General features: G+C 41.9%; 1 protein-coding gene across 3 annotated transcripts in view; it reads right to left on the reverse strand.

The window, feature by feature from the left end:
- The window catches only part of LOC149323084 (microtubule-associated serine/threonine-protein kinase 1-like), a 124,702-nt gene that overhangs the window by 12,271 nt on the left and 95,108 nt on the right, over positions 1-17,323 (reverse strand). For all 3 annotated transcript variants that reach the window (XM_089487078.1, XM_089487070.1, XM_089487083.1), the window contains 9 exons: positions 16,113-16,321; positions 13,684-13,822; positions 13,377-13,509; positions 11,467-11,632; positions 10,413-10,514; positions 9,312-9,434; positions 7,647-7,756; positions 2,428-2,591; positions 565-833 (listed from right to left, as the gene is read on the reverse strand). In XM_089487078.1, coding sequence (XP_089343204.1) covers positions 565-833; positions 2,428-2,591; positions 7,647-7,756; positions 9,312-9,434; positions 10,413-10,514; positions 11,467-11,632; positions 13,377-13,509; positions 13,684-13,822; positions 16,113-16,321 — 1,415 coding nt within the window. The remainder of the gene's footprint in view (positions 1-564; positions 834-2,427; positions 2,592-7,646; positions 7,757-9,311; positions 9,435-10,412; positions 10,515-11,466; positions 11,633-13,376; positions 13,510-13,683; positions 13,823-16,112; positions 16,322-17,323) is intronic.

The following is a 17,323-nucleotide window of genomic DNA, read 5'->3' on the forward strand; positions in this document are numbered from 1 at the left end:
GCTTTTTTACTATCTGCGGAGGGATTGGCAACGGATCTCTACAGATAGCAAGGGCACACTGTAGTATCTATGGTGGAAGGCAGGGAAAGATGCAGTTTTCACACCAACAGATATGTTTTCTAGGGAAACAAATATTTGGATCCTCTGCAACAACTAACAACTACGTATTTATTTATTTATTTATTTATTTATTTATTTATTTATTGAGCAACTTCTACTGCAAAATCCCCCAGAGGCCAACCCTAGGAGTGAGATTTATACTGAAATGAACTAACTGAATCCCACTACTGAATTACTAGGTTTCATGTGCACTGTTCCCTACTCTAAGATACGTGGTCTGTCTGACCTAAAACATATCTCCTTGCAAGCAGTTGGACAGAGAGAGGATTTTTCTCCTGGGAAACAGATGGAAAAAGAGAGTGATGCACCAAGAATCTGTTTAGGCCATTATTGACATTTCTGGAAAATGTGGATAAATCTTCCATAGTGGCTTCTTTACTTAACCTACCAGAGCAAGGGCCTTCTGTGGGTGACCATCCTGACTCACTCTAGCCTACAGCTCACCTATGTCAGTCTCCACAGGGGTGGGACACTGTCCAGTTTCTCCTGTTGCTCCCTCTTTGGTCTCCTTGCTTTCAGCCTGGGATGAGGGTGCCATGGGCCCATTTTCTGTGGGAGCCTTCATGGTTCCCTTGCCAAGGGTCTCATTCTCACTTTCTAGTGGCACAGCAAAACGGTTGGTGTCCATCAGGGCAGAAAAGCGCCGGCGTGCACCCAGTGGAGGGCTTGAATCACTCTCCGTGTATGAAGACTCTGAGGCAGAGAGACGCTTCCTGAAAAAGAAAAATAAGCAAGCCCCCCAAACTTCAGAAAATACCATCCAGGGCTTCATCTGAATCCCTTCCAACTCTAAGACTCTATGGAAGTTCGCTAGAACTCAGTTTGTTTTTATTAGGGCTGCAATCAGGCCATCAACCCCTATATTTTTATTTGTCCAAATGTAATAAGTTAACATGAATTTTAAATGTTGGGTCTACAGTTTAGGAATTTTTCCAGGTTGCCTTTGAGACTGTTTTGCATCTAGTAGATGGAAAGCTGTAGAATGGAATGAAAAATTAGAAAAATAATTTTCTCTTTAAAGACCAAAAGATATGGGCTGGTATTCTGTGTTTCAGTTACAGATTTGTAATCTAGAGTTATAGATCCATAACTGCTCTGTATTCAGTAACACTATGTAGTCATGATCATGACACTATTATCATGATTGTAAATGCCCCCCAAACCCATCGTAACAGCCAACAGCCACACTGAGTGAAGGAGGTCTGTTCATCTGCCAATCTGGGTGTAAAGAGGATTACATTTCTAACCCCCTAACCATCCAGCAAGGTTGTGCCACTGTTCCTAATCACAGCCTTGCTTGCTTGCAGGAGGGGACTGGAAATGTCATACTCCTTGCACCCTGATCTGCAGATCTCCTTTGCCTCATCTGGCTGCTGGCTGTTAAAGTGAGTGGGTGGGTGGAAGGTCGGGCCAAGAGATGTTACAGTTGGACTTCTATATGTGACAGAACTGTGACAAATGGCCTCAAGATCCTGTGTTTGAGGCAGGGCAATTGCACAATAAAACCTCAGCAAAGGATACTCCAATAATGTTACAAAAATATGCTTTAATGTAATTGCTAAATCAATTTATTTTGATTAGATGGATGATGAATTGACTAAACCAGTGCTACTCAAAGGGGTAGTAAATGGGCCAGTGTTGGCCCATGAGCCATTGGTTGCCAGTCCCTGCTGAGTTTCTAGGAAAGAAATAAAAAGTTGTAGCCAATGGATACTACAGTGGACCCTTGTTATACACTGGGGGTTGGTTCCAAGATCCCCCATGGATAACAAAATCCGTGGATGCTCAAGTCCCATTAAATATAATGACATAACAAAATGGTGGGCCTTATAAAAATTGGAAAATCAGGGTTTGATATTTGAAATTTATAATTTTTTTGAACATTTTCAAACCATAGATGCTTGAATTCATGTATTTAAAAATCTGTGTATAAGAAGGGCCGATGGTAATATGGTGCGGTCCTTGGCATATTAGAAAAATAAATCTGCCAGGCCCCCATATCCTGAGAAGCACTGGACTAAGCAATCTTTACTCATCATGTAGAGCTCTAGTTTTTATGGTTAAGTCCTCAGGATATATGAAAGAATATTATGGTAAATTCCTTTTGTTCACTGCTGACTAACACCAGACAGCTCCAAATACCTGGGGGAAGAGGACAGGGCTAGAATCCTAGAAAGTTCTGTATGGCCCATTTGCTGGATTGGTCTGTCATTAGAGGCAGAATAGAACTCTCTAGTCTCTCCTGTTCCCACCCCCTAAATCCAAGATCTCTGCAGGTCTGAGAAAGAAATAGCCACTGAGACTCACATTTCTGGGGAGTTGGTGCGCCAGCTCTTGTCTCGAAGAGTGAAACTGCCCAGGCTTTCCCTTTTGCTTAGCTTCTCGTCCTTGTGCTTGTTGCTCTGGTCCCGCTTGGTGACGTTGGGAGTCTTCTGCTCATGCTGGGATAGGTGCTCCATGCTGCTGTACACCTGGGGGTGGGGAGGGGGGACAAAACACAGAGCTGTGAGAAATGATAGCAAAACATACCAGATGGATAGATTCACTTGCTCTGTGTGTGTGTGTGTGTGTGTGTGTGTGTGTGTGCGTGCGCACACGCGTGCATACAGAGGGACAAGTTGCATCGAGACAACAAATAGCCTAAACAAACCATTGGACCATAGATAGAAAATCAGAATGATTTCACTATAACAATTAATATGATGCACTATTTACAGTCCACAATTCTCTCTCCACCATAGCAAAGGCCAGTTCAAATATATGTATTTTCACCCAGCAGACTTACTTCCAAGTTCTGATTTTGTCTGAAAGGGGAAAAATAGACTCAGGAAGAGATGGGATGCACGGTGCTGGAGAGGTGACAAGCTCTCACTAGTTGTCTCCTGAATGTAGCCCACAGCTCCAGAATCCCTCACTAAACATGAAATTGAGAATATGGTTCCAAACCCCAGTGGAAATCTCAACTACAGTACACACACTGAATCAGTGGCACTTACCTAAGTGTTGACATACCAAGTTCACATTGATTTAATTGGTCTATGTTAGCTGGGACTAGCAACTGGATTTAAAGCAATGCTGTTCACTCTCACTTACTTGCAAATAAATGTGCAGAGGGTTAAGCTGTTGATGACATCTCCCCCATCCTTGCATACTTATCCCCTCTGTGTACACATATGCTGTGAATGGTGCACATCCCCAACTCCACTCATCCTCTGCCTTACCTTGCATTGTATTTCAAGTAAATTTTTGGAAAGGATGGATTTTTAACAATGGTAATAAACAGCAGCAACATTCTATAGCACAGTTCTAATTTTCATTGTATTTCATATAATGAGGCCCTGTTTTAATTATCAAATCTTGGCTTTAAAAGTTTACGTGCACTCAAGGTTCAGGACCCTGCATGCAGCTGCTTCACTTCTTTATTTTTTTTACTTATTTACAGGTGAGCATACAAGAAGTTGTAATTAACTATAACTTCCTGTTATAGCCAAACTGGTAAACAAAGATTAACAGCTTCGAACAAGTCTTGATATGAAATAGTTTTGTATCAATATTAATTTTCTCTGAGTTTTGTTTTATTTTTTTTAAAATTAAAGTTTAAAATTATAAATCACTAGGAGGCACTTTCCTTGGCCAAAATGTTATTCAGAAACATGTTGAATCATGTTATTTGTTTATTTATAAAAAATACCATTAGCTTTTGTATTCTGGTTTGTATCCTGGTTTTGGCCTTTTGGCTAAGATCAAGTGTAGTGTGTGTTTAAAAACCATTAACCATAGTTCTTGTTCAGGCAGAATGGGAAGCTATGATTAACTGTGGTGTCCTGGGTTGTTAAGCAGTTGTGTGTGACTGAAGATCAAGGACTTCTTGACTTCAGATAAGATGTGGTTGTTTGAAGGTGAACGTTAACTAAACAGTCTTTAGAACTGCTCTAACATGTAGGCCTGTGACATTATTCTCATATTTGCAAACAAATGGAAGACGGGCAGGTTGCACACCTGTAATTGTAGTTCTTCAAATGGTAATATGGAACTCACACAAATGGGTTATCCTGCACCTGCACAATGCCTCTTAGCGTGTTCTATAGCATTTTGAAGAGTTTTAGAAGTACCCCCCCCAGCAACCCTATATAATAGGCTTTCTGCCGAAACTCACCACTTCCATAGGATGCCAATGCAGCCATCCATGTGAACCAGAAAGACATGATAATGCGGCTGCGGTGTGGTGCGCGCAGGCACACACACCATTGTTTAGATTGTTGCGTGGCTTCTGCATAAGTGGGAAGCCACATATAGTGCACCCGTGTATGGCGCGGGCACACTGTACAAGTTTTCCAAACACAGTATCAGTGTGGGACCTCAGGTCCACTCTGTAATTTGAAATAAAATCATAGGCTGGAACCAAGTAGGCCCACGGCAAATGTCTTCAATCAACACACCAACCAGGAAAGCATTGGAGGCAGCAACTCCCTTTGGGGGACCAAGTTGGAGGGTCCTTTTGAGCCACTTCGTAAGACATACAGAGCAAGGCCGTACCAACTGAAAAGGAAGTCATCTCCTCCCAATTTGACATGCCCTGGAGAGGAAATCTACACACTTGGCATTTTGAGCTGAAGCAAAACGGTCTATCTTGGGAACACTCCATTGTTGAAAAATGGGCTTCAGTATGTTGGGATAAAGTCTCCACTTGTGGCTCAAATGTGTATTTTGGCTGAAAGCATCTGCAAGGATGTTTTCTTCTTCAGGAAGATGGCCAGAGAAAATGAAGATGTGTCTCTGAATGTGCAAGTTCCAGAGTCGGATGGTGGGCATGAGATCAGGTACAACCTTGCCTGTATTGTTGGTCAACACTTGAATCATCTTGCCTCTCAACAGAGTTTCAAAAGAAAGAAACACTTTTTCTATGGCCAACAATTCCAGAGCAGTGATATAAAGGCCTTTTTCTTCCAATGACCAAAGATTTCTCACAATGGGATCATCCAGATTGGCACCCCTTTCCAACACTGACACATCCACTGTGACAAGGGCTTGAGAGCTGGGAATTGAGAAGGATATGCTGAGCTATAGGAACTTCTGTATCAAATTCAGTGCTGTGGGCCACTTTCTTGGAGAGTCCCAAAACAGATTGAATGAAGCAATGAACCAAACCTGACACATGTGAAGGTGGGTGTTCAGAGAGACTGATGTAGCTAATGACAAGGAGACCAAACTGAGTTGAACTTGTTGAGCCCTGAGACACTAGTAACAAAGGCAACTCCATACTGACTTGCATAGACTTGTTGAAACAGTTGAGAAGAAGGACAGTGGCCTGGGCCATGGAATCTAGGATTACCCCAATAAACTGAATTTGATATAAAACAGCTTCATTTATATACCGCTTCATACTGAACTAACAGTGTCTAAGCGGTTTACAACTGTAAACTAATTGCCCCCAACAATCTGGGTACTCATTTTAGCGACCTAAATGTCAGTTGAAGGCTGGACTTACCAAGGAAAAGTCCCAGTCTATCTAAAGGTCATTATCATCTATACATGTTGTACAAGCAAGAGGTTTTTGGAGGAGGCAATGTCTTACCGGTCATCTATGTATGGTATCGGATGATACCTTGTTGCCGAAGAAAAGCAACCACAACATCTATCACTTTTGTAAACATTCGAGAAGCTGTCTTGAGGTCAAACAGCAGAATTCAAAACCTGTATGTCTCTCCTACAATGTAGCATAAGATGCATCTGTGACAAGGTCGAATTGAAATATGGAAGTAGGCATCTTTCAGGTCCAAAGTGGCATTCCAATCACCCTCTTCTATCAATAGAAGGATGGATGATAAAGTCACCATCCTGAATCACCATAGGCGAATGTATAGGTTCATTTCCCTTAAGTCCAGAATTAGCTTCAGACCACCATCCTTCTTGGTGACAATAAAGTACCAGAAGAAAAAAACCCAATGAACCCTGGAGTGAGGGTACATGTTCGATTGCTCCTTTCTGCAAAAGAGTGTCTACTTCTTGGAATAAAAAAGTGGTAGGAGTTGTAGATCAGAAGAGATCAGTTGGAGGATAAGACTTGAATTTGGCGGCGTAGCCTCTCCTCACAATGTCAAGCGCCCCACAAGTCCATGGTTATGGAGTCTGACATTTGATGGAAATTCCAGAGCTGGTCATGGAATAGAGGAGAAGGCATTGGTGGAGTAGTGGCTAAAAGATCCAAGACTTTCAGGATGAAGAATGGTCTGGGAAATGGATGTATCAGTGGTCTGGTGAATAGAGACTCCAGGTCTTTCACAATGGAGATAATCATGGATTGTGGAGACTCGGCCATTGAAGTGTCATGTAACTGAAAGTCAAAGTCAGCACTAGGCTTTTTAATCTGCCCAGACTTGAACTTCTGGCCTGATTCAGAGGACTTTTGAGCAATTGACACAGCTGGTTAGTAACTGCATCAAAACCAGGATCACAATGGCTTGTATCCTTGTGGTCTCCATACTGATACCAAGAGGAAGCCCTATACCAAAACCTAGAAGAAGATGAATCTATGGCCTGTTACAGACAGCCAAAATAAAGCTGCTTCGAGTCACAGTGGAGGTATGGTGTTTCAATGATGCATGCGTCCTAAGAGTCCAGAAGTCGCACCAAAGTCATGCTCCAGACTGAAGTGTGGCTTTGGTGTAGCTTCTGGACTCTTAGGACGCATGCATCATTGAAACACCAAACCTCCACTGTGACCCGAAGCAGCTTTATTTTGGCTGTCTGTAACAGGCCTATGATTCTATGAACTTCCTTATGGTAGACCACATCTTATGAGTGTATTCCAGCCTGGAGTCAGTTTCCAAACTGAATAGACCAGTGTCATCAAATGGAAGATCTTCTATGACCACTTGGGCCTGTTCAGTAAGATGATCAAAGTCAAACATGGTATTGGAGAACTGCCCTGGCCATTGCCTTGCCCCCACAGCCAGCAATGCATCATGCAGTCATGATCTGATGACTTGCCAGCTTTTGGGCCTCCAACTGCAGAAAAGAAGCCACTGCAATCTTCGTCTCTGAGCTTGTTCTGGAACAGTGCCATTTTTTCTTGGTTGTAGGCCCCCATGCAAGCCGAATAGAAATCTTGGAGATGAGAGCAGCCAAGCAGTAGCATTTCTCCCCATAGCATTGAGTTTCTGGTCCATCTTGTCTGTAGGTGTAGAATGCACACGGCATGAAGCTTTTGATTGGATAGTCCCTTATATATGGTTACTAGAAGTGGGCGAGGGTACCACCAAAACTTCAAAATGCTACAGAATGCTCCGAAAGAGGCACTGCACAGGCACAGGACAAGCCATTTGTGTGAGTCACAGAGACCACAAACAAGAACTAGTCTTGAGCAAACAGTAGTTTGCCAAGAGCTATCTTGTAAGTTTGTGGCTAAAAGCAAGATTTGAACCAGGGATTTCTCTGCTCATTCTTTACTCTCATCATGTTACATTAGTTCACAGCTTTTTTTTAAATCAAAATTTAAATTAAAATGTAGTAACTGAGGGCTCCACCTTGCTGAATCTGGGAGAGCAAGATGAAAACTGTCGTATCTCCACAGGTTCATCTTCAGTCGTGTCATCATCATCATATGAGTTAATATGGTGGTAACGATCGGAGCGAGCTGAAACGAAACAATGGCCCATGGAGTTCATAGATATCTGACCCCAGGGGAAAAGAGGGGCAGAGCAGCATGGCTTCTTTCAAATTGTCTGTGTTTTCTCTAAACCTTTCTCAAGCTGCTAAAAAAGGACCTCGCTTTAGAAACGGTTTTCTCTCTGACCATCAGGCAACAGATCTGGGCTTTGTAACCATACAAAACTAGTGCTTCTTGATACCTAAGTATTTGAATATTTAGCACCCATACCTCACTGACAAGGATAGAAAGAATCAACCTCAAATACCCACCACTATTTAGAGGTTTGAGCCACTTTGCTAGCTTTGTAGACAGAGCACTGGTCAATGTAACCTAAGCACTATTCTTTCTATTTTTAGGCTGCTTCATCTTGTGGACAAAGGAAAAGGGATGCTGAATCCAGAAGAAAAAAATTATTAAATCTTATAGTGCCAACAAGTCTTCCTCAAACTGTTACCAACTACATGTGTTGGATTACAGTTTCTAGAATCATCCACCCAGCACAGTATAACTATCTGAGGGATTCTGGGAGTTATAGCCCAAAACATCTGGAAGGTACTAGGTTGAAGAACACCACCACCATAAACAAACTCCATTCGTTTCTAGTGGTGGTGGTGGTGCGTAAAAACCATTTAAAGTCACCCTGAGCTGGAAGAAATCAGGGTCCACGGCAGACATGGGTGCTTGATAGTGTGGATGATGATACATGCACACATGGTGCATGTTTCTATGAAACAATTCTCCAACCAGAAGAATAATTTCAGCCACATTAATTCAAGTTCCCTCTTCCAAAGAGTTTCAAAAAATGATCCAGCTCATGCTTTGGTGGACCTCCTAAGGCAGCTAATGTTATAGCTGTGGAACACCCCAGGCTCTCTTTTCCATGTTTTTCTTTTGAGGAACACCTCTTTGATTTCTACCTATTATTTAAAATGAAAATACAGTAGCCATATCTAGAGAGGGTGGATGGAGGGTTTATGGGAAAGGCAGTTTAACCTTTTTGTGGGAAGGAATATAGGAGTCTGCCAATACTGAGTAGGACCATTGGCCCATCTAGCTCAATACTGTTGATGTATTGGCAGGAGCTCCCCAGATGTCTTTCCCAGCCCCACCTGGAGATGCCAGGGACTGAACCTCAGATCTTGTGCATATAAAGATTAAGTTCAGCCATGAAGCCATGACCTTTTCCCTCTTACAGTCCTGATAAAAACCACCATTCTGAAGCTCCTATTTGTAGTAGTGAAATATCACCCTACTGGGGCACCCAGAACATCCCTCAGATAATAGGAAGCAAGGAGGCTTTTCATAGGGTGGAGACACTTAGGATTAGGATATCTGGGCAACAGAAACTGGAGCTGGTTGTATGTCTCAGCCTTACCTAGTTTGCATCTGAGGAAGCAGCCTCAAGTTTTCAAAAGTTCATGCTACCAACTTCTTTCTTTCAGTTAAGTCTCAAAGGTCCTACAAGATCTCTTTGCATACCTTACTTAGTGTGTTAAAGCGAACTATTCTGGAAGGGAAAAATAAAAAGCTGAAAACTTGCTGTCAAAGTAGCTGGTGTCTTCTTCAGACTCCAGGTGAGGGATGAACTCTGCTTTCTGCCTCAGAAGCCCATTCCAGTCCAGATCTTTGAAAAATGCATGCTGTTTCACCTCATAGGCACCACCTGCAGAGAACCAACACACTGGAGTCTTTCTGCCCCCTGCTGGAGAATGCTACAAAATCAAGCCAGGAACAGTGGGAGGGGAAGGAAGGTTGTTCTCTTGCCCAGAAATAAGAAATGAAGCTGCCAGACAGGGATTTGGGGGAAAGGAATGGGACATCCTGCCCACCTAGAAATCGTAGGCCAGGGACTGATCAAAGCCAGGTCTAGCCAATAGTTTGAGACAACATTGTAAAAGATGAACTATGAGAATACTGGGAAGACAGGGTGACCAGATGTCGTCCTTTTCCAGGAGCATCACTAAGAAGCAGGAATCTATATTTATATCAGAGTTTTTAGCTTGTATTGGGTCATGTGCTCAATTTGTCTTAAATGTTCTCCATTTGGCAGTGGCTTGTCTGCAGAGTGACCAGACACCCTCCTTTTCCAGGGCATGTCCTACATTTCAACCTTCTGTCCAGGAAGAATTCCAAAATATCCTCCATTTTGAGCAAGACTAAGAAGCATGCATTTATGTTTCTATGAGTGTCTTTTGCTTTTATTTGGTCACATCCTACATTTTTCTTGAATGCCCTGGATTTTTGTGGTGCCTTGTCCTCCTTGATAGTTAAGACATCTGGTCACCCTGTGCCAACTTACATGCATGAAGCAAATTTAGAAATATGTCCAGGGCGACCAGAGGTCTGCCTTTTCCACAGCATGCCCTACATTCCAGCCTTCTGTCCAGGAGGAATTCCAAAATACCCTCCATTTTGAGCAAGACTAAGAAGCATGAATTTATATTTCGATGAGTGTTTTTAGCTTTTATTTGGTCATGCTCTATATTTTTCTTGAAGGGTCCTGCATTTTTGCGGTGCCTTGTCTTTCTTTGCAGTTAGGACATCTGATCACCCTGTGGGAAGAGGAATTTATTTTCCTTCTTCTGAAATGGATCACACTGAAAGCCCACCTACCACCCACTTTTCCCCCATCTGCCCTTACCTGCTCCCAGGCGGAGAAGTGGGTTGGTCTGCAGGAGGCAGGAGATGAGATGCTGAGCATCTGCTGGGAGTGCCTCCTCCCCTTCTGGCCACAAGATGTCATCTGGAGGCAAAAAAGGAAAGAGAAGGAGTTGCAACTGGGGGTGGGATGGTGATGAGAAGGTAACCGATGGTAAATAGCAATAGTAGCTTCATTTATATACTGCTTCATATCACCTAAGCAGTCTCTAAGCGGTTTACAAAGACTCTCCTCAATATGGAGATTATATACACTGTTTTCTTACATGATAAGAAATTATATGTACTGAGATCTTGTAGCATATTTGAGACTAACTGAAAGAAGGAATTGGCAGCATGAGCTTTTGTCGACCTCAGTCTACTTTCTCAGATGCATTTGAGGAGATCTACTGAGGAAGTAGATTGAAGTCTATGAAAACTCATGCTGCCAACTTCTTTCTTTCAGTTAGTCTCAAAGGTGCTACAAGATCTCTCTACATACTGATTCTACAGACTAACATGGCTATATCTTTGAATTCTACCATTACGAATTCATATGCACTTTCCCACGATCAAACTCTTACCCCATGTATGGCAGAGCAACACACACACATTTCTCACTAGAGATATTTCAGCACTTCATCCACTGTTTTGTGACACACTCTCTATGGCTACATCTGCACTGCAGTAATAATCCAGTCTGACACCACTTTAACTGCCAGGGCTCAATGCTATGGAATTCTGGGGATTGTAATTTGTTGTGGCACCAGGGTTCTCTGGCAGAGAAGGCTAAATGTCTCACAAAACTATAATTCCCAGAATTCCATAGCATTAAGCCATGGTAGTTGGTGTCAACCTGGATTATTTCTTCACTGCAGATGCAGTCTATGACCTCTTTCACACCAATTTCAGTCCTTTACTCTTCAAACCCGTGCATATGCCCACCCATCACCAGGAGCCAACTCATCCCCTTAGCTGAACCTGGAGCATCTAAGGTGAGTGAGTACCAAGTAAACACATAACCGGACCCCAATGAACAACAGTTGCCTTGCACATACCGGTAATGACCTGACCAAAAAGCTCCTCGGGGGTGTCTCCAAAGAAAGGCACGCAGCCCACCAGGAACTCATACAGGATGATGCCCATGGCCCACCAGTCCACTGGTTTTCCATAGCCTTGGCGAAGGATCACTTCAGGTGCAATGTATTCTGGGGTCCCACATACCTAAAAAGACATTTGTTTTCGTTCAGCTACCATAGATACTGGCTCACAAACCCCAGGAATCTCACCCTAGCTGTCCTTTGGTTTGGCTGAAGGGTTGGGGGAGCCCTAAATACTGTACTGTGGCTGAAGCTAATCAGGTTTGTACCTGTTCAGGACAAGGATAAACTGCTCTAAGCTGAACTAAGCCTTTTAGAAGAAAAAGCAAAGTAAATATATTTGTATACATTTGTTGCATTTGTTTTGATTTTGTATCCCTTCTTTCCCCCTTTTTATTTTATTAACAAATATAGGTAGATTCTTTCTAAATATTATTAATTTATTTAATTTGATTTGATTTCTATGCCACTTTTCTCCCAGGAAGGGACCCAAGGCAGCTCACAAATAAAAATTCTAACAAACATATTGCAATAAAACAATTAAAAACATCAGCTAAAACAATATAAAATTACAAACATGAAAATCACAATAAAACCACAATACTCACCCCATATAACAAACACCCCATGTAAAAGTCATCCCACAATTACACATTAAAAGCCTGTCTGAAGAAAACTGTTTTTGCTTGTTGACAAAAGGCCAGCAGGAGGGCCAGCCTTGCTTCTTGCAGAAGAGCATTCCAGAGGGAAGGAGCAAACACCGAGAAAGTTTTCTCTCTCATGTCCTCACCAGGTGAACCTGTGATGGTGGCAGGACTAAGAGAAAGCCTTCCCTTGTAAATCTTAGGACCTGTTTGTATGGGGAGATATGGTTTTTCAAACTGTCTAGAGCTAAGCCATGTAGGGCTTTATAGGTCATGACTAGCACTTTGAATTGTGCCCAGAAACGAATTGGTAGCCAGTGAAGCTGTTTCAGCAAGGGAGTTATATGCTCCTTATAACTGGCCCTAGTCAGCATTCCCGCTGTGGCGTTTTGCACCTGCTGACACTTCTGAACAGTTTCCAAAGGGAGCCCCATGCAGAGTGCGTTACAGTAGTCCAAACAAAATTTAATCAAGACATGTGTCACCGTAGCCAGATCTGACTTCTCAAGGAACAAGTGCAGCTGGTGCACTAGTTTTAACTGTGTGAATGCACTCCTGGCCACTGCTGAGACCTGGGCATCCAGGCTCAGAGTTGAATCCAGGAGAACACCCAACCTGCAAGCCTGAGATTTCAGGAGGAGTGTAACCCTATCCAGCACAGGCAGAGTCCCTATTCTCTGATCTGCCTTATGACTGACCAGGAGCACCTCTGTCTTGTCGGGATTAAGCTTCAATTTGTTTGCCCTCATCCAGTCCATAAATAAGTCTTTTTAAAATGAAGCCTGCTGATTCCAAGTATGGAATCAGTCTTACTGTATCTATCCTATCTATCTCTAGCAATAGCAATAGCAGCTTCATTTATATACTGCTTCATACTGCACTAAGCAGTCTCTAAGCGGTTTAAAACTGAAAGCTACTTGCCCTCAAAAAGAGCTGGGTAGTCATAGATTAGAATATCTATCTATTCTAATCTCATTTATATGCTGCCTTTCTCCCAGACTGGGACTCAAGGCAGCTCATAAAAGAAATTAATTAAAACCCAACAATAACACTAAAGCTAACATTAATACTGCATAAAATTATTTTTAAAGCACATAAAAGTTAAAAATAAATAAATAAAGCAAACAGGTCATGTAACCTTGTAGTTTCAGTTACATGTTCTGAATATCTCACCTGTCGAATGCATGCCCTCTTGAACGTGCTTGCAAAGTATCAGGGCCTTACCTGTTTGTCTAGGAACTCCCTGGCATCCTTCTCAATGTGGCCCTCATACAAATTGGTGGTGAGGCTCATCAGCCCCATCTTGGAAAGACCAAAGTCAGTCAACTTGATGTGTCCCATAGAAGTGATGAGCAGGCTGGGGAGAAAGTCAGAGGGACAACCATCAGAGGGAGCAGATCGCAGCCATTCCCTGCCTCCAATAATGGCAGAGGAACCAGAGGAATGCCAGCTAGGATGAGCCACATCTGTTCTTGTCCTCCCCACTTCTCAACCTAAATCCTCCCCCCGCCTTCACTTTTAAGCTTCATACTTGTCAGGCTTGAGGTCACGGTGGACAATGCCATAGTTGTGCAGATACTCCAGGGCAAGGACAGTCTCAGCAAAGTACATGCGGGCCATTTCCACAGGCAGTGCCCCTATGTTCTTCAACAATGTGGCACAGTCTCCACCTGCCAGGAGAAAGGTGAAATAGTTAGGGAGATGGCAAGGGTGCCTTTCTGCTAATATAGTGGATTACTACTGTGTCCTGTCCTAAGATTGAAGCCTACTGTGGTAAGAACATAAGAAGAACTGTGGTACTGACAAGCCTAAATAATCTAGCATTTATTTCCCCACAGTGTCCAACCACACACCCAAGGGAAGCCCACATGGGAACAAACACATCCTCCTGCTCATGCTTCTCAACAAATGATATTCAGAGGTATGCTGCCTATCACACTGGGGTTAATCTATATCCATCATAACTAGCAGCCTTATCCCCCATATATTTATTCCATCTCAATTTAGAGCCATCCAGCTTTGTGGCCATCACAATATTATCACAACATAATTAAGTCCACAGGTGAACTGTATATGATGTGCAGAAGTAAATCCTCACATGCCATCTATTTCCCATCATTTCTTGGCGTTGAATGAACTCAGATTCTAATATCAGGAAAGACTTCTCTCTATCCATTTTCTCCAGACCATGAATAATTTTATTACATCTATATCATGGTCCCATATACTCACCTGCTTTTTTTAATCTAAAAAGTTGCAAATGAATGCTGTAATCTGTTTTCACTGCAGAGGTGCCCACCTTCATCATTTGGATGCTCTTTCTACATCATGCATTAATTCATGATATTCATTTATTTATCTTTCACCTTTCAGTATAACAAAATCCCTAAGCAATTTACATACAGAATATATATATATATATATATATATATATATATGCGCGCGCCTATTTCAGTTCAACAATGTCATTTTTGCAAATCCATGTCCAAAGTTATCCACAATATTCCAAGTGTGATTTCAACACGATTTGTAGAATGGCATTAATATATTACCAGTTTTATTTCTGATTCCTTTCCTAATAAGCCCCTTACATACCGTATATACTCGACTATAAGTTGATCTCATGTATAAGTCGAGGGTGAGTTTTGGGGCCAAAATTAAGGATTTTGCTATGACCCACTGGATAAGTCGAGGGTAAAACTTAGGGGCATATGGCAAAGGATGTAAAGGATAAAGCAAAGCAAAACAATGTCAAAGGACTTCCAAAATTCTAGCTGACATAACTCTTTGTGCCATCTCTTAAGGCTGGATGGATGAGAGAGTAATGGGAGTCGGTGCTTCCAGGACAGATTATACTCTTGCTTTTCACCAGGGCATAGTTCCTTCTTTTGAATAAGAGTTAAGATACAGTACTTACATTGACCCATGGATAAGTCGACTCAGGTTTTTTGACTCAATTTTTTGATCTAAATTTCTAGATTTATACATGAGTATATACAGTACATCATTCTGTCAAGTGAGACAATGTGCAGAATCCAAATACTGAAATACAGCATACCCTGCAGACACTCCCAACAGCAATTTTCACTGTCATCTCTTGGAAAATTACCTCTTTGGATGACAACCCTTGCTTGCTGGAATTTGCTTGCTGGAATGTCTGCTAAACATGTTGGCTGGGGTAATCTAGAAACTGTAGTCCAGACAAACAATTTTTCAACTTTTCTGACTGCAATTGACAAATATGTGCCTTAGCAGCATAGGAAGCTGTCTCATAGTAAGACCACTCATCCACTTAGACCAGCAATTCCCCAGGGTTTCAGAGAGGGGCCTTTCCCAGCTGTCTCTGGAATTATCAGGAAGTCAACCTGTGATCTTCTGCATGCAATTTGTTGGCATAACCACTGGGCTATGATTCCATTTCCTCTTTCATTGTTTTAATGAATTTGAAGCATATTAATATTTTTAAACTTGATTTTAGCATTGAATTTGTTTTAATTATTGCAGTAATTTAATTCTATTTTAATATACTATTTTGTAAGTTTTTTACTGTATGGTATTTTTTTGATGTTGTAAGCCACCCTAAGTCTCAGCCTTGGGAGAAGGGTGGGATATAAATAGTAAGAAGAAGAAGAAGAAGAACAACAACAACAACAAGAATTCATTATGACATGAAAGGCTGTAGGTTGTCAAACAAACCATAATCTAGTCATAGATTTAGGTAATACTATACTTATTTTATGGATGTTGGTTGTAATGTGCTCTCGAATACACACACACACACACACACACACACACTTTGCAAAATTTTACACTGTAATGTCTCAAGCCCAGTGTGTAAAAATAGAACTGCTTTCTTTTGGACCATTTGCAAAGGAGATCTTTGGCACAATATAGGTGAAGACTAGCCTAGAGACCATGTGCCAAGGGCCTTTGTTTCCTCTGCACTCTGAGGCTGTGTACCTTCGACATACTCCATGACCATGCAAAGGTAGCGCTTGGTTTCAAAGGAGCAGAACATGCTGACCACGAAAGGATTCTCTGCAAATGTCAGGATATCACGCTCCACGAAAGCTTGCTGGATCTGGTTACGCAGGATAAGGTTCTGCTTGTTAATCTTCTTCATGGCAAAACGTTGCCTGGTTTCTTTGTGCCGCACCAAATACACAGCTCTGAAGAAGAAGGAAGAAGAGGGTCAGTAAGAGACATTTTTGTGTTCCAACCAGAAGACTGATTTCAGGATCTGAAAATGCAGAGTCCTCAGGCCCCAACATTTCTGTTCTAGCCCAACCACAAAGCACTCCAAAGTCACACTCTGAAGAATGGGGTAGAGAATTGGAAAGAGTTAAGGACTCTCAATCCTGCTCCCCCAGTTTAATGGTTATAATATTTTGAAACAATGCAGAACATTTTTAAATGTTGCAATAAAAATCACATTATAAAAGATGGTTCTCAGCCCAGAGTCAACTTAAAAAGTCTAGAAAAACCAGGTCCATTTACAAATAGTCAGTGGGGCAGCCAGATACACACTGTCAAATGTGACATTCCATAAGTATGGGGCTAATACGGAAAAGCTCCTGTTTCTCATGCCTGCCAGTTTAATGAAGCTTACTGGCAAGTGTGTAAGCTAGGCCTTTGTGTCTGATTTTAGGCTTCAGGAATGTTTATGTAGATGCAAATGATCCTTCAATAACTTTATCCCATTTCATTTAGGTCTTCAAGGATAATCAGAACTTTAAACTGGCCCAGAATTAGACTGGAAAGTGATAACAAGAATTAGTTGCACTGATTCCCTGGCATGGGGACCAAGGTTGTTTCCATTCCAAAACTGTGCTGCAAGCCAGATAAGAACAGATACAGGTAAATCACTATCAGTCACCATCTTTTCTTCCAGTGTCTTACTCAAAAGTGAAGCGATGATAATTAACCAAATAATAATTACATAGATGCATGGGATCTAATTCTACCTTCCATCTCACAATGCAATCTCTTTGTCATAGCCCCCTGAAATCTGTATCCTCCCCAGAAAAGGCAGCTATATCAAGTATATTGAAGTTATTTTCCAAGATTATACATTCAGAAATCCATTAGCTTCAGCAGAAGACTGATAGGCTGTAGGGTGTACAGTACATCAACAGTACTCTTATAATGTCTCAAGTCCCTAACATCAGGTA

Source organism: Sceloporus occidentalis, unplaced genomic scaffold (genome assembly GCF_023333645.1).
Source record: "Sceloporus occidentalis isolate IW3139 unplaced genomic scaffold, rSceOcc1.0.p SCAF_1, whole genome shotgun sequence".
NCBI classification, from domain to species: domain Eukaryota; kingdom Metazoa; phylum Chordata; class Lepidosauria; order Squamata; family Phrynosomatidae; genus Sceloporus; species Sceloporus occidentalis.